Source organism: Eretmochelys imbricata, chromosome 14 (genome assembly GCF_965152235.1).
Source record: "Eretmochelys imbricata isolate rEreImb1 chromosome 14, rEreImb1.hap1, whole genome shotgun sequence".
Classification (NCBI taxonomy): Eukaryota; Metazoa; Chordata; order Testudines; family Cheloniidae; genus Eretmochelys; species Eretmochelys imbricata.
The window spans coordinates 24,880,963-24,907,944 of record NC_135585.1 but is presented as its reverse complement, the minus strand read 5'-3'; the positions used below and the strand labels follow the sequence as shown (position 1 = coordinate 24,907,944).

The 26,982-nt window shown below is 46.4% G+C and overlaps 1 protein-coding gene across 1 annotated transcript in view; it reads left to right on the top strand.

Annotated features, from left to right (window-relative positions):
- Nucleotides 1-22,379, top strand: part of DNAH9 (dynein axonemal heavy chain 9) — a 398,671-nt gene extending 376,292 nt beyond the window's left edge. Inside the window, exons 64-69 of the mRNA XM_077834481.1 lie at nt 1,540-1,731; nt 2,295-2,486; nt 3,292-3,462; nt 4,471-4,653; nt 13,102-13,491; nt 21,265-22,379. Coding sequence (XP_077690607.1) covers nt 1,540-1,731; nt 2,295-2,486; nt 3,292-3,462; nt 4,471-4,653; nt 13,102-13,491; nt 21,265-21,492 — 1,356 coding nt within the window. The 3' untranslated portion in view covers nt 21,493-22,379. The remainder of the gene's footprint in view (nt 1-1,539; nt 1,732-2,294; nt 2,487-3,291; nt 3,463-4,470; nt 4,654-13,101; nt 13,492-21,264) is intronic.
- The last annotated feature ends 4,603 nt before the right edge of the window (nt 22,380-26,982 follow it).

Genomic DNA, 26,982 nt, shown 5'->3' with positions numbered 1-26,982 from the left:
CTCAGATCTCTGCTCTGGCCTGCTGCACCCCTCGTTCTCAGTCAGCTGTGCGGCCACTAGTCACCCGTAGAGCTCGGAACACAAGAGGGCTTTGCAGGCAACCAGTCTATGTGGCGGATTACATTAGTCAGAGCAGGCAGAGTCAGTACTTTAGGCATGCCCACTACAGAGGCCTATGGTTATGGCAGGTGGGCAGTGCCAGTTCACAAGCCAGGAGTCTCAGACCCAGGGACTGAGGCAGGGGTGAAAGGCTCTGGACTGTTCTCTTCTCTTTGGGGCCCTCAACACTGCATCTCTTTGGTTTTAATCAGTTTATTGAGCCTTTGACAACTCATCCTGCCAGTCTGCAGCCAGCAGACTGCCAATGGGTAAATGCATGCGTGGTTTGGGACAGGTGGGAAGTCCCTGACAGACAACAGTTTTGAGGAGTCAAAGCACAGCCCTCCATGCCCCATGATTCTGTGACCAAAGAATCATTTGCCAGACCCCGAGCTTTCATGCGTAGTACTTGCCATGGTTAAGAAACCTCTGAGAGAAACCTCTGTGTAACCCCGGCAGCAGTGTCTGCTTAAAGCACTCCTGCAGAAGAGATGTGAACTGCCCCATTGATCTCAGTGTGGTGTCAGTTCACTGCTGATCATTTCAGTGGAAACATCCAGCAAAAGTTCTCATCCACTATTGCTGGGTGCAGCAGCAGATATGGGAGCAGAGGAGAGCGAGGCAGCTAAGTTGCTGTAAGAGCTAGTGAGATGGGGAACAAGGAATTCAAGCACAGCAAAGAACATCAGGTCCCCTTGATTGCTATGCATAAGGAGAGGGGGAGAGGAGATGTGTCTATTCTCAGTGTCAAAGGTCTAAACTCCCCCTGGGGGCCAAAAGCCCAAGCTGTCCCCTCACCTTTCCAGGGACCAAAAGCCCTGGTTGTCCAAACCTTCTGCTGTCCCCATGACAACTTCAATAATAGAGCTCTGCAGTCAATAGCTAGACCTGCCCGCTCAGTGCTTCAGGGGGTATTTAATATTGCAGTAACATAGAAAGCTGCCACCGCATTTCCAGTCTCATAGAAACCAGGGACCTACCCTGATTCATGAGTTAATCAGAGCTCAGAGAGGCTCCCCCTTCGCTAGCTGAGGCAGGAGCAGGGCTGTGAAGTGTGTGTATGTGGTGAAGGGAGGTTCTTCCCCCAGCCTTGGTGGAATTCACCAGGGCCCAGCCCAGCCCCCCAGGCCATGCATTCTACCCAAGCTTTGCACCGCAGTTAGCTCACAGCACTCTGTAGGCTGCAGACCTGGGCACTCATCACTGTACCAGGGAACATTTGGAAGGTTTGTTCAGTACTATATGGGCTCAAAGCTTAATTTAAAACCCCAAACTGCTTAGCTGCTGCAGAAATGAGTGGATGAGGCTGCTATGTTGCAAGGCCACTGGGCAAGAGGATTCGCCAGGCTCTGAGTTCATTAGTGTTTGTGACCCCTGTAGAGCCCTGAGTTGGAGGGTATGGTGGAAATGCACAACATTGCTGATCTGTTTCCATTTCAGGACACGCTGGAGATGTGTGCTCGGGAGAACGAGTTCAAAAGCATCCTGTTTGCCCTCTGTTATTTCCATGCCGTGGTGGCAGAAAGACGCAAGTTTGGGCCCCAGGGTTGGAACCGCTCCTACCCCTTTAACACTGGAGACCTCACTATCTCAGTCAATGTGCTGTACAATTACCTGGAGGCCAATTCAAAGGTGCATGAAACAAAAGAATCAGCTATGTGTGCAGATTGTAGCCCATATGCTTATTACACATCTGTTGAAACGTCTGAAATCTTTTTCATTAAGTGCCAATTCCCCGGCATCGTCAGGCTTTCTAGCTTAAGAACTCAGTGTATCTTAGGGGGATATGGAGCGGCCTCTGCTCCACTTGCATCTGTTGCAGCTTACAAACTACACTTAGATAAAATATCAGCTCTGGCATGTGCAAGTCTCCTCCCTGCCATTTTAGGGACAATGTTTGGAAATGTTTGGCTGCCTAGCCATCTATGTTTAATGTATGGAACTTCAAAGAGATTCGCTTCTCATCGGGAAACCCCACAAAATCTGTTCTGCAGGCTGGGTTTCTCTGGGCTGCTCTCCTGCATGTAGTGATTTAACTGCTACATGATATGCAATTACTTAGAAAAATGAAGTGGTGAAATGAAAACATTCACCCTGTAGATCAGTTCTTTGCTTTCCTGTCTGCAGCCCCATGATGAGGTCAGTGGAGTTGCATCTGCATGGACTCTTTCATGCCCTCTTGGTTCATTATTTAGGTCCCCTATGATGATTTGCGCTACCTCTTTGGTGAGATTATGTATGGAGGTCACATCACAGATGACTGGGACAGACGACTTTGCAAAACCTACTTGGAGGAATTTATTAAGCCAGAAATGCTGGAGGGAGAACTTTTCCTAGCTCCAGGATTCCCTCTCCCGGGGAACATGGACTACAATGGTTATCACCAGGTAGCCTCTTTGTTTGCTGGTATTATTTATACTGCTGAAGTTAATGTCCTCCATAATCACCTTTTAATCTGTCATAGGAGACAGTGAATAGGATTGCAGAGTTCCAGCTCATCTTGTATTATTTCCTGTTATGTTCTTTTTCTGTAGCTGTTAAGCATCCCCTTGGATGAGCCAAGTTTAATGGTAATTTGATACTTCATCATGAGCTCTTCTGTTCATGCATGAATAGAACAACTGTATTAGTTCTTGGGACTTGAGCAGGTCTAGTGGAAAATTACATCCGCATACCGTTTGCTAAAATGGCCGTTTCAAACTCCTTTTAGCATTGGGTCTGATGAGAAACACTCAAGACTCTTGGATGTCTACTTACTGATTTCATCCGTTCTTTATGTGCAGAGGCAGCAACAGGGGCTGGCGTATTAGTTAGTTTTTGTTCATAAAGTTGGTGAAACAATCTCTACTCCTGGAAGTGAAATTCCCAGCAAAGAGTTCAGAGTATTGATGCCCAAATGTGTAGCAAATAAAAAGGTAGAAGAGGCTCATCTCTGAGATATGTAGCCAAGACATCCTGTAACAATGGCCAGGCTTGTTTTCTTGTGGCAGAAATTATTATTATTCCAGCAGCTTTACTAATTCCACCCTCCTGCTTCCTAGCAGTTTGTTAGCACCGCAGGTCAGTCCAGCTGGATACACTGCATTGGGCTGACTGTGTGTGATGGCTGTCCAGCCCATCAATGCGATCAGTAAGTGTAAAGTCCCTAGCCCTGTACATAACAGTAATGGGAGGTGTGATCTTTCTGTGTAGTACATAGACAATGCCCTGCCTGCCGAGTCTCCGTACCTGTATGGTCTCCATCCAAATGCTGAAATCGGCTTCTTAACCCAGACCTCAGAGAAACTCTTCCGCACCGTGTTGGAGATGCAGCCTCATGACAGTAATGTGGGTGAAGGAGGAGGAGCTACGAGGGAAGAAAAGGTAAGATGGGCAGAGGAGGGAGCCATTCCCACTTGGGTGACTTTGTTTAATTTGGCTGCATTTTAGTCTCTGTTTTTTCTCATGACCCTTTATTATAACCTGGTCAGCCTTTGTACAGTGCGTATAAGAAACAGAAATAACCAGTCGCATTCTTCAGGAGTTCCCCATGATTAGTGTAATTGTATCATAGCCAGTGCTAGGGACTTTAACTGGTCCTCTGTGCTCCAGTGCCTTAATTATCATCATGTGAGGACATACAAATTTGTAGTCATTGCTACCTACCCAAGCCATATGAAAGATGATGATGATGTGAGAGCATTGCGAATAAACCGGGCTGTGGCCTCTGCTGGAACACAGCGATCAACCATGGGGGATAGCAGTGTGGCTGGCATACGTACAGGCTCCCAGGACGCACCGTATACAAAATGCTAGCCTGATGCTTTGGAGTTTTTCCTGGTGCATTTTCTGTTTTAGTTACACACTAATGATCATATTTCCAAATGCAGCTGTGAAGGAGACAGGAAATAACTTGCTTTGTTATGCTTTTTCCCCATGTTGTATTCGTTCAGAATACCAAATTCTATTTTAAATGGAATTTTAAGCTAACTCCAAGTTTTGTCACTAAAACATTAAAGAATCGTTCATAAAGTCAGCAATCCTGAAGGCACCAGTATTTGATTTTACCTTTATAGCTTCATCCATCTTCTTGCATTGAACCTGGCCTTGGAAGAAAGAGCAATGCAAACCTGGATGCAAAATAGAGTATGCCATGCCATGTGGGCATTTATAAATAGTCCTTTTAAAAGAGCCTTATTTGACATGATGTTTGGTAGGTATTTGAATTTTCCTAGGCTGGGACAAGCTCTTTTGAAAGTTGCCATGTGTGATTCAGCAAGACACTGATTACTTTCCGATGCAGTAAGTGGCAGGTGGAGCTCTCTTCCACCATTCAGTAGAGGAAGCACATGGGACACTCACTGACTCCTCTCTCTTCCCTTTGGCAAACAGGTGAAGACTCTTCTGGATGAGATTTTAGAGAAATTAACAGATGAGTTTAACATCCTGGAGCTGATGGCAAAGGTGGAGGAGAGGACGCCCTACATTGTGGTTGCCTTCCAGGAATGTGAGCGCATGAACATCCTCACCAGCGAGATAAAGCGCTCCCTTAAGGAGCTAGATCTGGGATTGAAGGTAAGCGCTCTCTCTGCTAGAGGTTGCAGCCTTATGAAATCTCATGTGCGTGCTGAATGACTGGAAAGCAGAGGTGATGAGGATGTGAAGAGAAACCAAAAGTGTCTCACGTTTTAAACAGTTTTAAAATGGTACCTAACAAATAGCACAGTGTGCTGCAATGGTAACTTGAGTCCATGGGGGAAAATTCACACTTGCTCTTCACAGATCAGACTAGATGATCACAATGGTCCCTTCTGGCCTTGGAATCTATGAAAAATGCACATGGTCCCCCATACCCCACCAAAGGTCTCCATCTTGATGGAGAACATGGACTACAATGACTCTGAGCTCTAGCTCATGAAAGCTTATGCTCAGATAAATTGGTTAGTCTCTAAGGTGCCACTAGTACTCCTTTTCTTTTTGTGGATATCTCACCAAGATGGAGATTCCACAACCTCCCTTGGTAATCTATCCCAGCACTTAACTATCCTTATAGTAAGAAAGTTTCCCCTAATGTCTAACCTAAATTTCCCTTGCTACAGATTAAAACAATTACTTCTTGTCCTACCCTCAGTGGAGATGGGGAACAATTGATCAACGTCCTCTTTATAACAGCCCTTAACTTATTTGAAGACGCTAATCAGGTCCTCCTTTTCAGTGTTCATTTCTCAAGACTAAACATGCCAATGTCTTCTAAACCTTTTATGATTTTAGTTGCTGTCCTCCAGACTCTCCAATTTGTCCACATCTTTCTTACATAAAAAAAATAGTAACAATGGCACGGATTTCAAAAGCCAAGAGTTTTGGAAGGGACATTACACCTTCTGCATCAGGACATGAGTTAATCTCTAAATGAAGGGGTACAAGAAGAGACTACCCTTATGGACAGCTTATCCCATAACTGCCTCTGCAGGGTTCTTGCACCTTGCTGTGAAGCTGCAGAGACAGAGCACTGGTCCCCTTACTAAAAGAGGGCCCCTTACTAAATGAGGGAGGCAACCTAGTGACAGAGGATGTGGAAAAAGCTAACATACTCAATGCTTTTTTTGCCTCTGTCTTCACGAACAAGGTCAGCTCCCAGACTACTGCACTGGGCAGCACAGCATGGGGAGGAGGTGACCAACCCTCTGTGGAGAAAGAAGTGGTTCGGGACTATTTAGAAAAACTGGACGTGCACAAGTGCATGGGGCCGGATGCGTTGCATCAGAGAGTGCTAAAGGAATTGGCAGATGTGATTGCAGAGCCATTGGCCATTATCTTTGAAAACTCATGGCTATCGGGGGAAGTCCCGGAAGATTGAAAAAAGGCTAATGTAGTGCCCATCTTTAAAAAAGGGAAGAAGGATGATCCTGGGAACTACAGGCTGGTCAGCCTCACCTCAGTCCCCGGAAAAATCATGGAGCATGTCCTCAAGGAATCAATTCTGAAGCAGTTAGACGAGAGGAAAGTGATCAGGAACAGTCAGCATGGATTCACCAAGGGAAAGTCATGCCTGACTAATTTAATTGCCTTCTATGATGAGATAACTGGTTCTGTGGATGAAGGGAAATCAGTGGACATGCTATTCGTCGACTTTAGCAAAGCTTTTGACACGGTCTCCCACAGTATTCTTGTCAGCAAGTTAAAGAAGTATGGGCTGGATGGATGCACTGCAAGGTGGGTAGAAAGTTGGCTAGATTGTCGGGCTCAACGGGTAGTGATCAATGGCTCCATGTCTAGTTGGCAGCCGGTATCTAGCGGAGTGCCCCAAGAGTCGGTCCTGGGGCCGGTTTTGTTCAATATCTTCATTAATGATCTGGAGGATGGTGTGGATTGCACCCTCAGCAAGTTTGCGGATGACACTAAACTGGGAGGAGTGGTAGATACGCTGGAGGGTAGGGATAGGATACAGAGGGACCTAGACAAATTGCAGGATTGGGCCAAAAGAAATCTGATGAGGTTCAACAAGGACAGGTGCAGAGTCCTGCACTTAGGACGGAAGAATCCAATGCACCGCTACAGACTAGGGACCGAATGGCTAGGCAGCAGTTCTGCAGAGAAGGACCTAGGGGTGACAGTGAACGAGAAGCTGGATATGAGTCAGCAGTGTGCCCTTGTTGCCAAGAGGGCCAGTGGCATTTTGGGGTGTATAAGTAGGGGCATTGCCAGCAGATCGAGGGACATAATCGTTCCCCTCTATTCGACATTGGTGAGGCCTCATCTGGAGCACTGTGTCCAGTTTTGGGCCCCACACTACAAGAAGGATGTGGAGAAATTGGAGAGAGTCCAGCGAAGGGCAACAAAAATGATTAGGGGACTGGAACACATGACTTACGAGGAGAGGCTGAGGGAACTGGGATTGTTTAGTCTACGGAAGAGAAGAATGAGGGGGGGATTTGATAGCTGCTTTTAGCTACCTGAAAGGTGGATCCAAAGAGGATGGATCTAGACTATTCTCAGTGATAGCAGATGACAGGACAAGGAGTAATGGTACTCAAGTTGCAGTGGGGGAGATTTAGGTTGGATATTAGGAAAATCTTTTTCACTAGGAGGGTGGTGAAACACTGGAATGCGTTACCTAGGGAGGTGGTGGAATCCCCTTCCTTAGAAGTTTTTAAGGTCAGGCTTGACAAAGCCCTGGCTGGGATGATTTAGTTGGGATTGGTTCTGCTCTGGGCAGGGGGTTGGACTAGATGGCCTCCAGAGGTCCCTTCCAACTCTGTTATTCTATGATTCTGTGATTCAGGATGGCAACGCCCATGTTCCTAGGAGCTATTGTTTTGGAAGGTTTTTTATGCAAAACAGTGAGTGGCCTGCATAGATGATGGGCCACAAACAGGTGGGATTCTTTGATTCAGTAATATTAGTGACAATGAGTTGAGACTGCTGGACCGGTGGATGCTAACTCCGGTGTGTAGTTCAGTGCACTCGAATCCCATCCCAAACAGATGGTGGGACGCTACAGGTCACCAAAACAATGCATTGTCTGGTGTGTTGTGAAACATGCAAATGTACAGAGTTAACTTTCCTTTGTTGTATGGCTGCTGCCATCCCATAAGAGGCTGTCAGGACAGCTGGTATTGTAGGGTCATCTATTGGGAACAAGAAGCCAAAGAACTGATGGATTCCACTGCTGTCTATACAGACCCCAGGCACCTCTCACTTCCCCCCAGCTGCAAAGCTTTACAGAGCTACTGACAGAGAATTTGAGAGCAAAGGAAGAATGGATTGTAGCAACACCCTACTTCAGAGAGGAGGGGAGGCAGGAGCCAGCTTCCACAGGGAAGTGATGCTGCTGTTTCATTGGACAGGTTGTCAAGACAGCTAACTGCAAAAGCAAAGAATCTATGCCCTGTAGCGGGGTCACTAAGCCACTCCTCAGCCTGCTTGCAATTGCCAGTGCGTTGCAGTAATAATCCCCATGCTTTGCCTCCGTGTCACAACTCAGATATTTCCGAAGCAAAACAGCCAGCATAGAGGCAGCTATGGACACTCCCCCGAGCCTGGTCAAGACATTACTATGGCCCATGAGACATAAGGAGGGACTCCCAAATGTCCTGTTTAGCAACTATCATGTGAGGTGTGTGGGCCAGGAAACACACCAGAATTGCAGCTGTATTTGGATCTATAGCTGTGTCAGCAAGGCATGCACAGCCAAAGGAATTCCGTGCTTGAAGGAATGGGAGGTTACTTGTCCCAAATAACCACAGCATCATGGGTGGAAAGGACCAGCAGGTGAGCAATGAGGCAGCTGCCTGGTCCAGCACTCATACTTTTGGTAACCATTATAATCTCAACTTCCAGGTCTGCTGATGGAGCCTTTGGCAGAGGGATCTTCAATTCACAGGTAGCACTATTAGCCTGTTTGTCTGCATAGTCTGGTTAGCTCCTAAATTCCATATCCTCATCAGCCCTGCCTTTACTCCTTTCACTACTGACAGCTTCCTACAAGTAGAGGATCAGCAGACGTGCCATCACTCGAAGGACAGAGAGAGCCTGTCTGTTCCTCTTCTCCAAAGAGGGGCTAATAGAACCAACCCGTCAGTCACTTTGTGAGGGCAATATGGCAATGGAGATGCCGTTCTTACCCTTGGCTCTTATGTATAGGACACATCAGAAGGGAAGTCTCCTGAGAAACATATGTACAGCCCGATAACTATACTCTGTTCCCTACAGCAAAGTCCCTTCCGCAGAATCTATGATAGCTGACAAACTCTTGGAGTTTATAGCAACTCATTTGGATGGGAAGGTGGAGGGCAGGCCCCTTTCTTACCAGACTCGCTCAATGCAAAGTTGTAACTTCTCCAGTTAAATCAGCAGTGAGAACTCGACCTGCAAATAAAAGGTCAGCAGATATACTCCTTCTCAAAGAAGAGAAAGTGACCAATCAGACAAAGTATTTCTTAAACTCGTTTCCAGCCTGCTGTACTAGAAATTTAACATCAGAAAAAAAAATTGCCATTTAATTCTTTGGCATCTTTTCCTGCTTACATAGTAACACTCTGCTTCCTGGGTTAAAAGAGGCTTACTATCAGTACACTCTGAAACACACAGCTGATGTAACCTCTTCCAGCTGGACTCTGGTATGTTGGTCTATTTAGGCCCCCCCCTTGGTTTTGCCATCTGTGAAATGGGGATAATGATGCTTAACCACTTTTGTGCAGATCTTTGAAATCTGTGGAGGAAAGTTCTCAGAAATATTATTTTATTATCGTAATTGTGTGGACTGATTAATATGCTGCAGATAATTCAGCTGTCCAACCATTTAGAAAATCACATGAAAGTGAAAGTATGGGATCAGTATGGCATGGAAAATCACATCTGTTTTAATCAGTTTGTCTCTTATTTTTAAAATAGCCAAGTGGTGAATACAAAGCACGTTTTTCATATGCATTTCCTGCAAATAGAAGGTGCTAAAAACTGAAATTCAAGCATTTAAGTGACATCTGTCTACTGCTGAAAAATTGGTGTTTGTTCTGTTGACTAAAGAGATAAAAATGTTGTGTGTGCTTTGTAGTTCTGCAGTATACACAATCCATTTTAAAATAGCCTGATATTTATGCTGCCAATTATTTTAAACAGATTTACTTTATTTACCAGTGTTTGGCAGTTGAACTGGAAATTCCGTTTCTTGAGACAGGTAAACAGAAGTGATTTAATGTTTCAATCTCTGAGTAGCAAACAAGGTATTATTGTAACTGGGACAATGTGTAGCAATTAGATTTAATATGGAGAAACGCAAGCCACTACGTATTGGCCGGGGAAAACAATGAGAAGAATGGCCCTGAACTAAACCACAGAGTTTAGGCAGTAACAGAACATGCACGTCCTCCAGAAGCGCTGCCACAAACTACAGCAGGGATGTAATGTAACCCTTTGAGTGAGATTCAGAGATGTATAGAGAGACCCCATGGCAGAGAAGCCTCCGGCCAGTGTGTTGAAATGACTATACACTCTGCTCAGACTGCCCAGTGCAGTGCTTGGCCCAGCAGTCTAAACATGACATCACTGTCTGCAGCTGAGTCATAATCCTGACTGTGAGGATGGTCTCAAGAGACACAAAGAGGCATGATATGTTAACAGAGACCCAGACAGTCTGATCCTTCGTGTTATATCTAATCCTTCGTTTGACTGCCCAGCATGGGAAATGGGAACTGCAGGTCCCCAGCAACTTGGCAAATCAGATCACTTATTTAGATGCCTAAATATGGGCTTAGGTGCCTAACACTAGACACTCACCTTTGGAAATGTTGACCACACTCTTCATCAGGAATCGTGTCTGTCCCCTCTTCCAGTCGGTAGATCGTCCAGCGAGGAGACTGCCATTTCTCTGACTCAAACTGTGGACTTCACTCATCAGAAGAGAGGTTTCTGGAGGTGCAGAGATCAGTGGACTCTGTGAGAACTCTCAGTCAATAAATCAACCATGTGATTTTTCATGAGACTTTCTAAGTTTTGTTTTTTCCTGCTTCTGTGTAAATGCTGTGTGCCAGACTCAGAATGAGATGTATTGGAGCTTGATAAGGTCAGTATATCAGCCTCAGCACAACAGTGATGAGAGAGTTTACGGTCAGAAGGGACCACCAGATCATCCCGTCTGACCTCCTGCACTAAACCCCACCCATTCAGTCTTTTGTGACATGCCCTAAAAGATCCAGGACACTTGATAGCAGTGGACAGTGCCTGAGACATCTACAGAGACGTATCCTTCAGCTCTCCTCTACCCTCAGGTGTGATTGTGACAGATGCTCCAGGCAGCATGGGGAGCTCACTCATGCCATCTCACAATTCAAGATCTTTGGAAATTCAGAAAACAAGCTGCATGGAAATTAGAGCTGAGTCAACAATTCACCTGGCAGAACCTCTCACGCAAATCAGGAGAAAAGCAGTGTAGCACCAGGGACAGTACCATAATCTTGGGCAACATCAGCCAATAGCGGGAACTTACTCTCTACCACATCCCAGGAATTTGTCTGGTTTTGGGCAGGCATGTCCATCATCAACTCATGCCTCTTGCATTTCATCTTCTCATTCTCCCTGGTTCAAAGCCTCCTCTGCTGCATGTCTGAGGATTTGAATGTCTCTATTAGGATATATAAGGCTACTATCTGGAGTTCCTTTCAGACTCATGCTCAGTTTAGGAGTGAAACCTTTGTGTAATTGTTACTCCCCAAACCTCTCCTGGACGAGTTGTTAATGCTTGTTGACCTCCCACAGCTGGGGATCTGTACTGACAGGACTCAGAGGAGAAAGAAAGCTTACTTAGCAGAGACCATGGATTTGTAGTAGAATAAATATCGTGGGGAGAAAGTATGCCTCTTTGCTGCTCACTGAGTATCTGCTAACAGAGGGCGAGTTGGATATTTCAAGACTAATTTTAATCTTTGAATAGTTCATTGTGTGCATCTAACTACAAAGTCATTGTCTGGTCCAGGAATAGGAGCCATCCAGTTAGGATGGTAACCATCAACAATGACTGGTGCTTCATTTTTAAAAAGCCTTAGTTAAGAATAGCTTCCATGTGACTGATGCTCCTGCATAGTGTTGCACCCAGAGTAATGACTGACTGTGGAGGCAGGTGAACTCCTTACTGATTTTCTCCCTTCCTGCCATACAGCTGGGACCTAATCCTGGTCCCACTAAAATCAATTGCAGAACTCCTGCTGACTTCAGCGGTGCTGTACCTAATCATTGTAGTTGGACTTAGGTGCCTACATCCTTTTTTGAATCTAGCCCTTAGACTCTTAAGTGACACACATGTTTTGGAAAAATTTTATCTGAGGTCTCCTGATTCCTAATGTCCTGCTGTAACCATTAGACTACTTTCTCTCCCAGACTTCATTGCCTACACTGTTTTGCCAATGGCTTTAACCTAGAGTTGAAAGATCTACCTAAAGAGGTGAGGGAAGTGGTCCATTCAATCCTTGGTCTCTGCTGAGATGGCTGCCCCCAGTGTCATTGGTGAGAGGCACACCTTCTCCACCAAACAGCCATTAGATAGTAAAGCCTTTTAGCCACCACTTATCTGGATCAGATCCAAATTTTTGACCTTAAAGGTGCACTTTGGTGAGCCCCATTACTAGTCCCCCTGACCTTGGCCCTGCTTTTCTGTTTTTTTTAAATTGTGGTTCAGCACATTGCAATAAAACAAGCTACTGGCAAGTGAAAACAGCTGAAATATATAAAGGGAAATACACAATTGCCCTTCATTTCACAGAACACACATAGCCCTATTACTCCTCTGTAATTACATGACAAATACCAAAGGAAGAGAGATTTGTCATTTGTGCTTGGGCCTAATATTTGAAATTAGCAGGCATTTCTAAGATTTCTTACCGGGTAACTAGTCCAGGAGAACATACACACACAGGACAGAACTAACTAGATGAATTAATGTCAGGTACTTATACAGACCAGGTAAGCTTGTCATTTCAGGGCCATTTGATGGCACTTAGTGCCTGTGGAACTAAGAAAGCCCACATCTTTGAAAGGCAAAAAGATTGTTCCTGTTGATTTAGGACTAATTGAAAATGGCCCGACTCCTCTAATATCTTCATTTAACTTGGCCTGTTGCCTTTAACTTCAAGACCAGTCACCTTTGCAGGTCCCATTCCTGCAAACCTTTACTCACAGGATGTGCCATACTTATGCAGCTGAAGTCTGAGGCATGTAGGAACTACACACATACAGGACGGTTTGCAGGATCAGACCTGCTTTGGCCTTTAGCCCCTGCAGGTCTAAGCCAGCCTTGGCGACCCCATTAAAATGGGGTCATGACCCACTTTGGGGCCCGACTCACAGTTTGAGAACCGCTGGTGTAGACAATACTTAAGCCTTTCTTTTACCACTGGTGCAACTTCAGAAGCAGAGCCTGATAAAGGTAGCTGGTGTTCAGTGTTAAACAGCTGCCATATTTCACTCAAGAAGTGGCTGCATTTCAATAGTGTGCATCTGCTTATTATCCTCTTCCTCCTTCTTCTCCACCAGGGAGAGCTGACAATGACAAGCGATATGGAGAACCTACAGAACGCCATCTTCCTGGACACTGTGCCCGAGTCCTGGACTAGGAGGGCGTATCCTTCCATGGCTGGCCTGGCTGGCTGGTTTGCTGACCTGCTCAGCCGCATCAAGGAGCTTGAGACGTGGACAGGAGACTTTGTCTTGCCCTCTGTTGTGTGGCTAGCGGGATTCTTCAATCCTCAGTCTTTCCTGACAGCCATCATGCAGTCCATGGCCCGAAAGAACGAGTGGCCTTTGGATAAAATGACTCTACAGTGCGACGTGACTAAGAGGAACCGCGAAGATTTGAGCAGCCCTCCCCGTGAGGGCGCCTACGTACATGGTTTATTCATGGAGGGTGCACGCTGGGATATGCAGGTAATCTTAGCAATTGCTTGATGAGGAGACGAGTCAGTGCAGCGTATACACTATTTGTTTGGTTACAGCTGAAGCCCACATTCTGTCTCACCTAAGGGTGTATCTACACAGCAGGTCGGCGGGGCTTCTCGGCGCAGATGGACACGTGTTAACTCTGCTCAAGCTAGTGCACTAAAAATAGCTCCTGGCACTCGTGCTATTGTTGCATAACTAGGGAACATCTACACAGCAGCTGAGGAGCGGTGCGGGGTGATGCCCAGCTCAGGTAGATATATACGTCCTAGCTCTGCTCGAGCTAGCTGGGAATTACACCTTTCAGCTGCTGTGTAGACATGCCCACAGAGACCACAGTCTCCTTGTGACCATGACATCCCTGCACATGTGGATATTGCAGGCTCTCTACATGGCCATGGTATCGCTGCACACGTGACCTCCACATGTTACAAGGCAAACTGTTACTGTACTGGTGCTGATATGCTTGCTACAGTCTCCTCTCTCCAGGGGCTCCAGGACTTTTGGAGCAATTTGTACCAGTTTTCTACATGAGGAGTCAAGATCTGCCATGAGATACACATGCACTCCCCTTCCCAGAGAACATTTCAGCACCTCAGCTTGTAAAAGCACAGAGCTAGGAGGATGAAGATAAGGGAGTTAAGATGTGAGTGGAGCTGGGGAGGGAGAGCCAGGGCTCTTATCACCCCTCCCATTGAAGCTGCACTTTCAGTAATGTCACAGAGGCAGGAGTTGGAGGACCAAGCAGCCAAAATGCACGAGGGGTGCTGTACCCTAGAGCTGACACTGCCCCAGATAAGCCTGTCATCTCGACAGAAAGCAATAGCTGGAGAGAAGCTCTAGTGCCCAATTTCGGAGCCCTGGGAGTAGCAGAAAGAGAATGTGATGGAACCAGCTTTCTCAGATCTGAGAGTCCCACAGATCCAAATGCAATTCCACATGTGGCCAGAACCCAGGATCCCAAGGACCCACTGATGGTACCAACTTAGCATGGACCTAAGTGTCCATGGACTCCTCAGTCCAGGTGACAGGTCTGGTCTGAATGCTGCCATGGTGGATCCCACAAGAGAAGGGACTGGGTTTGGCTCCAAAGATACATCAGTCTTCAGGCATACCCTTCACCAAAGTGCTTCAAGGGATTGAGCCTTTGTGCAGATGGATCTGAAAGCGGTCCCAGTGCAGAGGAGTGGCTGGCCTGACCATGGTGGGGTATTAGTCAGTAGAAGGCAGGTCTAGAGGGCTGTATCCACACTCCCTACCCACAGGAGTGCTCAGACATTGTTTGGTGACTACACAGCCAGTCAGATTGCTCCTACAGTGTACTGCATTGGGGCCAGCATCCTGAAGGAGAATAATTGTCACTGACATTCTCATTGACAGTTGTCAGCTGCTGGGATTTCAGTCTGCAGAGTGAAAGCCATTAGAATGACGAATCCCCACCAAGACTGCTCCTGGAGGTTGCCATGCCAGTGGTAGCATAACTCACAATTTGTGCTGCATGTAGGAATTAAATGACAGTGATTCATGCAGCTCTTACTCTAGGCAGCTTGTGTTACGCTTCTGCTGCCAGTGCTCTGTGAGTGAGCTCTGATCAAAGTGGGTCACTTACTTAGCTATGCTGAGTTCTCCCCTCCACGCCCTGGCATGGGGAAGTTTTTCTTTCAGTAGCAGCTCTTGTCAAGGTGCATAGACTCAACCTTGAAGACCATCCCCCCTGATGGGACTTGGTACTAGGATTCCGTGTAGAAAGGCTGAAGTCTCAAATGCTGAATCTTGTCCTGACCTTGCAATTCAAATCAAATGCATTCCGAAGAGTTTTAAGCTTCTAAGCTTTCTCTCTTTAAAATAGTTTATCACAGAGGATGGGAAATTAGAAAAGGCTCAAAATATGATCACTGTAAGAGGACAGGGAAAGATAAGGCTCCAGATCCCGTTCCATCTCAGGGTGTGTAGCAATGCACAGTGAGTTTGGAATGCTAGGAACTCTGACAGTAACAGCAGTACAAACGAACTGTGAGCAGGTGGAGTTCATGTCCTGCTCCAGATAAAGACTTCACATGCTGCATAAGCTCAGACTTTCCTCCTTGCTGGGTTTGGCCTTACTGGTAACTGAAATCTCAGTAACTGAACATACACCAACCTCAGCACACTTCCTGAATCTGGCTGTTCCCGAGGGTTTCCTGCATCCTCGCTTTCTCTGCCCCCCATTCTTTCTGACCAGAGATTCACACTCACCTCCCTCCTTGTCTGGTGAAATTAACAAGATACACCTGCCACAATGAATCTGTGGAATATTCTCAGCAGCTGTGTGCAGGGTTCTAACCACTGTCAACAGGGTGGGTCCACAGAAAGGCCCTGACCCCTTTGTAGGGCATGAGATCCTGACGCTACTGTAAGCGCCACTGGATTTCAGGTGCCCACAGGGACTGACTTTTTCAACTAGTGATATCAGCCAGGGAGGATAAAGCAGAATAATGGATCCTTGGTTGTAGAACAGCTCATCTGGGAAGAATGTTCTAATCCTGCCTTATTGAAAACTTAGTGAAATGGTTGCTGGTAGTTTTGCAATTATCATCGGAGCAGGGTTAGATAACATGGTGACCAAAATGCCCGAGTCCTGTCGGGGCTCAGCCTGCACCTTTGTTACCACTGCTGGAGCTGCATCAGTGATGGATCACAGCTGGGAAGTTTGCTAGTATATGCCCTGCAATCATGTATGGATCATGCCGTGGTTCCAACTGCTATTAATTCTCACGTCTAGGTAACTCTGTTCAGCTCAAGCGATGTGTTCCCAAGATGATCTCATCTTTTACAAATGTATGTTTCCAGTTATTTTGTTTTCTGTAGTTGAAAAGCACTGAACATAAACGTTAACAGAACCATTCACAATCTCAGAGCATTTCACTTCCATTTTTTTAAGAAAGAAAAAGAACATTTTCATATGTTGTAGTTCACACTGAACCATCAATCCCACATCTGATGGAGCTATTCGTTTACCTGCATTCCAGAGGGGGCCAGTATAAATTAATCAATGAAGAATTAGTATCACAGATGCACAGTCCATCTGGGCTATATATCCATTGCAAATTTATCCTCTGATAAGAATGACAACTAGTATTTAGAGTAAGTATTTTGAGGAATTTCTCTGCTTTTAGAAAAGCTATTTCATGTTTAAGACGATACCTCCAATTTTATATCCAGAGGAAGAAGATAAAAAACTCCTCTATAGATTTTTTTTACTGTTTCTATTTGTATTTGCATCTGGGCACCTTCCATTTATAAATCAATCATTATAAATAACAGCCAGCTTTAAACTAAGCCAAACCCACCAGATATTACAGGGGACAAAATTTCCTGCTGGTGTAGCTCCACTGAAGTCAGTAGAGCTTCTGCAGAGAATCTGGTTAATGGTGCCATGAAGCTGATTAGACTTGCGCTGTGCAAGGCTGCTCTAACAGTTTTGGTCTGCTCACTGCATGCCCTGCAACTAGCCATAGAGAGGTTAATCCTAGGAGCCAACAGCAATGCCAGCCCAGGGGACTGTAATAATGATACCAAGATGGGACAGAGTGGGAGAGGTGATCTTTCTGATTAACGGGGCATCACTCCACTTGGTGCTCTGCAGATCATACGTGACACAGTGAATTGCCCTTGGAAGCAAATACACGGCCACTGAAGAGTGCACTGAGCATGGTGTTCCACGCTCATGGCCCCATGCTGCCTTCACAAACAGACTGCTGCATTTGGCACCAGCTGATGCTTCCGTAGTAGTTCTGTGTAAAGCACGCAGCAGTAAACCAGCTTGTGGGGGAATTACAAAGGCTTAGATCCCTGTGATGGGGTCCACCCTGAAGAGGAACAACCAGAGTCTGCGTTTAGCCTAGATGCTTCTAATAGTCAGCTTGGAGAAGAGTCATGGGGATGGCGAGGTGGCCCATGCACCTCCATAATTCCTGACGAGTGCATGTTTAGGAAGGGGCACATCCCAAAGGCTAAGACCAATGCAAAGAAGCTTGGCCAAACTCTGCCTGACCTATCTGAGGCCTGCACTTAGGCCCTAGCCAGACAAACGCTAGTCAAACAGGGCCAGCAGCATTCCCATCCAGGCTTCTGTAATACAAGAAAGATCTGGAATTCCATTCCCCAGTAAATTGTGGATGATACATTCCTGTGGGCAGCTGCCTGTGCATTGAATCACACGAACTGAAGGCTCATGTCTCCGCTTATGTCATGTACCTGGTCCACCAGATACCAGCAACTAACAATGCTGCTCTACTTCCATGGCCACCGTGCTAGTGCCCACACTGGGTGCTCTCACTGCAGCTGAGAGCCCCAAAGTCTCAGGACGGATTCAGAGGGAATACTTGTCAACCCCTGCTGATGCCTGGGCCATTATTTGTGGTTAATCTGATGTAGAGTTAACTTGGCAACCCCGTTCTGTCTCTGAACCCCACAATCAACCCAGGGCAAGACTCTATCTCCCACATGCCCACTTCGGTAGCACAAATCAAGCATCCCTCCCACTGCTGGATTCTGCCTGTCGCTCAGACACATGAGCACAAGGACACAGCTGATTCTCAGGCAGGAGAGAAGAGCAGTCGCTTTTTTTCCCTCTGTTCTTTTCCTTTGGGTTTTTTTGTTTGTTTGCTTTGGGGGTTGGTTTTTTGGCTCAGCCACTCGTGAGGGGTGGGAGTCACCAAAAATATTTTCCACTCTGGCTGGCACAATGGGTAGGACTGCTCCTGGCCAAGGGACAGTCTCTCCCCCCTATACATCTCCTGCAGAACCCGAAACCAACAGGCACTGAAAACTTTCACCTGCCCCAACTTGAAATGGGGTTCTCCCCTGGCCTCCATCTGCCCATGTGTCACCAACCCATGCGCCCAGCGTATCATCTCACCTCCCACACACACAACCTGTATAACCTGAGGTCAGAGGCAAGTCCAATTAAAAGGCAGCGAAACAGTGTGAATGGGGCTGTAAAGAAACCAAGAAAACGATATAAAGGCAATTATACCCCAACTTGATGGCGTGCAAATGGTGCTGTGCTGGTAGAACCTGTAGGTACAGCCAGGGGAAAGGCGACTCTTGCACTGATCTATAGATTTAATCCTACTGCTAATATCCCCCAGTTTGTAGCTTGCTTTGGGCTCCCATTCCCGTGTAATGTGGCAATATGATTTGTCCACCATTCCAACTGACTTTTGAAAAGGCAGATCAGATCAAACTGCTGTTGGAGAAGAGTTCTCCATTGGGATCTGAGAGACTGGGTCTCTGGGGACACCTAGGGCAGCTATGTAACAAGTGCACCTTGCTAGCAGTTAGGGACAGTTGTTTTCAAAGCAGAATTCATTTCTGATCATCAGGGAGATAAAAATGCAAATGAAAATCAGCCCAGAGATAGAACAGGGATAAGTGCCTTTGAGATATCTCAGAGAGATTGAAACCCTTGTCAACCTAGAAACAGATGGAATATTTCATGGAAAATTTATTTTCATTATTGCCATCAATAAACAACCTATCTGATCAGAATCCAGTCATAAAAAATTAAAGGGATATGTGTAAAAATAATACATAATAACAACACTTGCCATGTAGCACCCTTAAGAGCAGTTGCAAGGATTACTGAGTGTTTGTACAGTGCATTGAAAATATAAAGTCCTATATAAGAGCCCTGTATTATCATTACTGTCCTATTATAACAAATGGTATTGTTAAAATTAAATTAAGATTGCGGGGTTATGTGCAAGAGTGATTACTTCGCTCCGCTTATTGCCAGGACTGAATAAATCACTAGATAGGTTCAATCTCAACACACAACTCTGGTTTGGGGACATGTGAAAGAAAATCATCTGTGAAGCTAATCTTCAGAGAGGCAGTCCCTGTAGCACAGTGAGGTACGAGTCCCTACCCCATATTTGTTTGTATTTCCCTCTCTCTGACCCACATTAGGCAGTTATACAAGCTGTTCCCAGAAGAGGACTCCTAGACAAATCATTTTACAGTCGGAAAAAGGGACAGTGGTTGCCTGAGAGACCAGAGTGGAGGAAGCAAACCAGCCAGTTTGACGCACTCCCCACATACTGGCCTCCTCCGCTAGGTCATGGCAACCTGCCGATGCAGAGCTGGGCTGTAGAGGACACCAGAGACTCACTCACTACAGACAATTCTCCGTCAGAATGGCCCATGCGTATCCCCGCTCTTCACGTTAGCATCCCTGGTAGTAGAACTCAGGCTCTTCTAGCAGGCAGGGCCCTTGAGGCCACTCAACTAATCCCCATGCAGGGTTCAGAATGAGCCTCCTGAAGCCCCTTCTAATTGCCAAGGACACAGTGAGCCCATAGGGCCCTTGGTGCTCCCTTCTTGTTAATGTTCTCTGCCCCTTTGGGTGCTGTGCTTTGTATACAGCTAATTAGCCAGGGTTTATATTAAAAACCAACCAGCAGCACCCTGCCCAGCTGTGGGTCCCTATGGACATTGTCTGAGAGCCAATAAATAAGCTGGGGCCCCCCATTTCTGGGAAACGCCATCATTTCACATTGGTCAAATACAAGTCTATTAGGACATGTTTTAACACTGGGCCAGATTTTGCCCTGAAAATACCCAGTGCAACCACAGTGAGTTTCACAAGATGAAAGTCACTGCAATTTGACACACTGTGTTTTCTAGTTTAGTGTATCAGAGCCTAGTCAATCCCATTGTCATGGGGAGTTTGCTCATCTTGGTGCATAAATCCTATGTCTGAGATCAGGTGTTTATCAAGCCAGAGGAGAGGAGTGTAGGTGAGGGGGTGGGGAGGACTGATTTCCTCACTCTCCCAGGCCAGGGGCATTGCTGGACACAGCCCGCAGGATCGGGTCATGTTCTCCAGGATGTAACTGTAGTGTTACTATTATTCGTTTGTAGTGCATTTCAAGAGCAATAGCCGTAAAAGCCCATTGGTTACAACCCTACAGACTGACCCTGAAGCCACTCTTCGTCTTTGCTCTGGCAAAGAGCCCAGCGAGGTCAAAGATTGAAAAACCACTGCATGGGGACTTCAGGATTCGTCCCCCAATCTTAGAGTCTTTTCCCTGGGGAGTCCTAATCCAGGGAGTTTGGGGACCCTGTGATGTAAGAACAGCTGGAGTCAGGATATAACTGCATTTTTTCCCTTTGAATAAGCTACATTAGAGAGAGGCAGCTGATGAAAGTGGCTGGACATGTGATCTTGGCACCTCCATGCATAGTTTAACACCCCACAGAAGATGCTTTCACCTGACCAAAGTCACGTGCTTACTTTGCACTGAAACATTCATGCCTGTCACCCCTTGAACTGACACTGAGCATCATTCCTGGGGTCTTTTCTAGTCAGACCAAATGACTAGATGCTCAATGTACAGCCATGCAAATTGGATCATCTCTTCCCTCTGGGCCTGGTAGGAGGGGGTGTCTGCACAGAACAGTGCTGTGGAGTTCAAGTGGAGCGGGGATCTAATCTGGGGAAAGTGATTGGTGCAGGAGTGGGGGAGGGTGAGATGGCAGATGTGCAGAGGTTAGAATTATCTGACATTTTATTTTGATATAATATAGTCCTCACTCCAGGGCACAAGCAGCAGAAGTTGTAAAAGGGCACAGACAAGAAGTAATACATGGCAGGAAACATGGCAGGCTGTGGAAGGAGCTGGAGGCTATAAATGATCATGCATATTGAGGACCCAGTTGGTGGTAAGTCTTGGCATTCTTCAGAGCATTTAAAACCTTTTCTTCTTTCCTCTGCAGACAGGGATGATGACGGATGCCAGGCTGAAGGATCTGACTCCAGCCATGCCCGTTATTTTCATCAAGGCCATTCCTGCTGACAAACAGGACCCTCGCAGCATGTACCCATGTCCCGTGTACAAAACACGTCAGAGAGGGCCAACCTATGTGTGGACTTTTAACCTGAAAACTAAAGAAAACCCTTCCAAGTGGGTCCTCGCCGGTGTGGCCCTGCTTCTGCAAATTTAGGTCCCGATTGACACAGAGTTTCACCAACAGAGAATGTCTCAATGGGAGCGTTGAACCATTTCACATTCAAGGAATTTCTAAAATAATATACGTAGAGTAAAAAAACCCTCTGTCTTCCTAACTCTTCGAGTGTGGACATTTAGTGAGCTTGGCAAATGAATTCTTAAGAGGATGTAGCATGCAGTAACAGATGCATCTGTGGGAGGGGCAGTGTGGCTTGGTGGATAGAATCTTGGTGTAGGCCTCAGAAGGCCTAGGTTCTATTCCCAGTTCAATTACTGAATGACCGTAGGCAAATGATTCTATCCTTCCGTGCTTCAGTTTCCCCATATGTAAACAGGGGATATAATACTGACCACCTTTGTAAAGTGCTTTGGAATCTACTGATGAAAAGTGCTGCATAAGAACTAGGTATTTTTATATGTGACTGGACACTGTGGCCAGAGCCTCAGCTGCTACAAATCAGGGTATTCCCATTCATTCAATGGAGCTATGTGGATTTAAACCAGTTGAAGGAGTGGCCCCGTATCTATCACATCCAGAGGATTAAAGGGCTGTTAGGCTCAAATTTGACCTAATGTGTATTTTTCTCTGTGTATGTTCTGATCCAAAGCCAGTCAAAGTCAGAGGGAGTCTTTCCATTGACTTTGATGGGCTTTGGATCTGGCTAAATTGAATAAGCTTTGTAATTCTTTATACTCTGGTTTTTTTTAATCCAACCAAATGTTTCAGTGACGTGTGAAGAAAAATTCAGAAAGCCAGGGAGCCCAGTACTCCTTAGGGGAATAAGTGATTTTAAATGATTTAGGATTCCTCACTGATATCCCTTTAGACTCTAGGAACATTGGAAGGAGAGAGAACGCCACCAGGCTATTAATGAAGCTGAATGAGGGAGATGCAGATTATTTAAGTAAAGCAAACCATTTCAGAATGGTGTACGTTTCCTAATAAAATCTTTATTCTTGGATTTGCCTCTAGAACTCCCGTTTGTTTCTTTTCATCTCAAATATCAACATTATCCCACTGCATGGGGAGTATGAATCATGTGTATGACGTGAGGGGCCAGGGAAAGTATGCAGGTAGTTGCAGCTTAGAAATATCTCATGATCACTACTGCAAGGGCTAGATTCACAATAGGGACTTAGGCACCTGACTGCCACTTTAGGAGCCTAAATCCCAGAATCAGGCCCCACTGGGACTCTCAACCCCTCTGCCCCAACTACTGCTGGACCCTGTAGACACATAAATTTGCTTAGCATCTAATTTTTGCAGCAAATGATTCTGCCTTTGCACATGCGCACTGCAACCCCATGCCAGGCAGCCAGAACGGGTCAGGAACTGGGGAAAGATAGGCGCTCATCCACCTAACTGATCTGGAACGTGAGCTGAGAGCACACCTACTGGATCAGGCCCCTATAGGCTAGCTTACACATATAACCCTTCTGCCGGTCAGAGTTGGCAGCAACAAGGGCCGGGTTCAGTATCTAGGAGTTCCGTTTCAAAAACACAATGCAAAACTGGCTTGAGCCCCCACCCAGTGACCTGGGACAATTACATACCAACACCCTGGGTGCCTCTAAGAGGCAATACTTCCCTCTCGCAAGCACAGGGTCTGAGTGTAGCAAAAGCCTTTTGTTGGGGAAACACCACAAACAGGATTCATAACACCAACCACGAAGAAAAGACCCACCCCCAAGTAAATTTGGCAGTGTCCTTTTCCCCTCAGGGTCTTAAGTCCAGCAACCCAATAGTCACACACACACACACCCCGCCCAGTTTCTGTCCTTGGTCAGTGCAGTCCCCCCACCCCCCAAGTTCAGAAGTTCATCTGCCGAGTTTACCTCCCAGCCTGGGTGGAAGTGAAGGGAGGCATCTTACAGGCTCCACTGCTCAGGTCGATGGCCAAATGCCACACCTCTCCATGGGGTTCTGCTGCAGTCTTCACTGGCAGCTGCGCCTCTCTGCCAGCCGTCCTGCTGGCCGCTCCTCTCTGCCATCTGCCCTGCTATCTGCTCCACTCTCCATGGTAGCCATCCTGCTGTCCACTCACCAACTTGTCTTCAGCCCCCCCACCTTAACGCAGCTCTCAGTGATATTTAGGCGGTAGTAGAGGAGGTTCTGTTCTGGGGCACCACTAGGCCAAAGTAGGTCTAATGCTTAGACCTAGGTATTAGTGATTTCAGCTCTACAGCATGTAACAAGACTCCCAATAGAACCAAAATTAGCTCTTTTATTACATAGGGGGGAGAGACAGGGTCAAAGTAGCATTTCAAACCCTCAAAAGGACACCACACTACCAGGTACACATACCTGTCCCCAGCCTCTCACCATTCACTGGGTTTTGGAACCCATGCCCCTTGCCTAGCGAGTGCTATTTAGTTGAGGCAAGTCCCTCCATCATAAAATGCCAAGTACAGTTCTACTGTCCTTGATTCACATAACCAGGATAACAACTCTTTATTACTCCTGCCCCAACAACAAAGAGCCTGGGGATTCCACAGCAACCAAAGTGACCATTTGGGCAAGCAGTCCATAATGCTAGGCAGGATGGGTGTGCCCATGCAAACGAGATCAGCCCCTGAAGTCCTTTTCCACAGTTCACCACCAGATCATAGAATCACAGAATCATAGAATATCAGGGTTGGAAGGGACCTCAGGAGGTCATCTAGTACAACCCCCTGCTCAAATCAGGACCAATCCCCAACTAAATCATCCCAGCCAGGGCTTTGTCAAGCCTCACCTTAAAAACTTCTAAGGAAGGGGATTACACCACCTCCCTAGGTAACGCATTCCAGTGTTTCACCACCCTCCTAGTGAAAAAGTTTTTCCTAATATCCAACCTAAATCTCCCCCACTGCAACTTGAGACCATTACTCCTCGTTCTGTCATCCACTACAACTGAGAACAGTCTAGATCCATCCTCTTTGGAACCCCCCTTCAGGTAGTTGAAAGCAGCTATCAAATCCCCCCTCATTCTCCTCTTCCGCAGAAGAAACAATCCCAGTTCCTTCAGCTTCTCCTCATAAGTCATGTGTTCAGGTCCCCTAATCATTTTTCTTGCCCTCCACTGGACTCTTTCCAATTTTTCCACATCCTTCTTGAAGTGTGGGGCCCAAAACTGGACACAGTACTCCAGATGAGGCCTCACCAATGTCAAATAGAGGGGAACGATCACGTCCTTCGATCTGCTGGCAATGCCCTTACGTATTCATCCCAAAATGCCATTGACTTTCTTGGCAACAAGGGCACACTGTTGACTCATATCCAGCTTCTCGTCCACTGTAAACCCTAGGTCCTTTTCTGCAGAACTGCTGCCTAGCCACTGAGTCCCTAGTCTGTAGCAGTGCATGGGATTCTCCCATCCTAAGTGCAGGACTCTGCACTTGTCCTTGTTGAACCTCATCAGATTTCTTTTGGCCCAATCCTCTAATTTGTCTAGGGTCCTCTGTATCCTATCCCTACCCTTCAGCGTATCTACCTCTCCTCCAAGTGTAGTGTCATCTGCAAACTTGCTGAGGGTGCAATCCACACCATCCTCCAGATCATTAATGAAGATATTGAACAAAACCGGCCCCGGGACCGATCCTTGGGGCACTCCACTTGATACTGGCTGCCAACTAAACATGGAGCCATTGATCACTACCCATTGAGCCCAACAAGCTAGCCAGCTTTCTATCCACCTTATAGTCCATGCATCCAGCCCATGCTTCTTTAACTTCCTGGCAAGAATACTGTGGAAGACCATGTCAAAAGCTTTGCTAAAGTCAAGGAATAACACATCCACCGCTTTCCCCTCATCCACAGAGCCAGTTATCTCATCATAGAAGGCAATTAAATTAGTCAGGCATGACTTGCCCTTGGTGAATCCATGCTGACTGTTCCTGATGACTTTCCTCTCCTCTAAGTGCTTCAGAATTGATTCCTTGAGGACCTGCTCCATGATTTTTCCAGGGACTGAGGTGAGGCTGATTGGCCTGTAGTTCCCAGGATCCTCCTCCTTCCCTTTTTTCAAGATGGGCACTACATTAGCCTTTTTCCAGTCATCCGGGACTTCCCCCGATTGCCATGAGCTTTCAAAGATAAGGGCCAATGGCTCTACAATCACATCCGCCAACTCCTTTAGCACTCTCGGATGCAGTACATCCAGCCCCATGGACTTGTGCTCGTCCAGCTTTTCTAAATAGTCCCGAACCACTTCTTTCTCCACAGAGGGCTGGTCTCCTCCTCCCCATGCTGTGCTGCGCAGTGCAGTAGTCTGGGAGCTGACCTTGTTCGTGAAGACAGAGGCAAAAAAAGCACTGAGTACATTAGCTTTTTCCACATCCTCTGTCACTAGGTTGCCTCCCTCATTCAGTAAGGGGCCCACACTTTCCTTGACTTTCTTCTTGTTGCTAACATACCTGAAGAAACCCTTCTTGTTACTCTTAACATCTCTTGGTAGCTGCAACTCCAGGTGTGATTTGGCCTTCCTGATTTCACTCCTGCATGCCTGAGCAATATTTTTACACTCTTCCCTGGTCATTTGTCCAATCTTCCACTTCTTGTAAGCTTCTTTTTTGTGTTTAAAATCAGCAAGGATTTCACTGTCAAGCCAAGCTGGTCGCCTGCCATATTTACTATTTTTTCTACACATTGGGATGGTTTGTCCCTGTAACCTCAATAAGGATTCTTTAAAATACAGCCAGCTCTTCTGGACTCCTTTCCCCCTCATGTTATTCTCCCAGGGGATCCTGCCCATCAGTTCCCTGAGGTCGTCAAAGTCTGCTTTTCTGAGGTCCAGGGTCCGTATTCTGCTGCTCTCCTTTCTTTCTTGTGTCAGGATCCTGAACTCGACCATCTCATGGTCACTGCCTCCCAGGTTCCCATCCACTTTTGCTTCCCCTACTAATTCTTCCTGGTTTGTGAGCAGCAGGTCAAGAAGAGCTCTGCCCCTACTTGGTTCCTCCAGAACTTGCACCAGGAAATTGTCCCCTACATTTTCCAAAAACTTCCTGGATTGTCTATGCACTGCTGTATTGCTCTCCCAGCAGATATCAGGGTGATTGAAGTCTCCCATGAGAACCAGGGCCTGTGATCTAGTAACTTCCGTTAGTTGCTGGAAGAAAGCCTTGTCCACCTCATCCCTCTGGTCCGGTGGTCTATAGCAGACTCCCACCATGACATCACCCTTGTTGCTCACACTTCTAAACTTAATCCAGAGACACTCAGGTTTTTCTGCAGTTTCATACTGGAGCTCTGAGCAGACATACTGCTCTCTTACATACAATGCAACTCCCCCAGCTTTTCTGCCCTGTCTGTCCTTCCTGAACAGTTTATATCCATCCATGACAGTACTCCAGTCATGTGAGTTATCCCACCAAGTCTCTTTTATTCCAATCACATCATAATTCCTTGACTGTGCCAGGACTTCCAGTTTTCCCTGCTTGTTTCCCAGGCTTCTGCTTGGGAAACAAGCAGATGTCAGGGTAAAGCTCATTCTCATAGAATCAT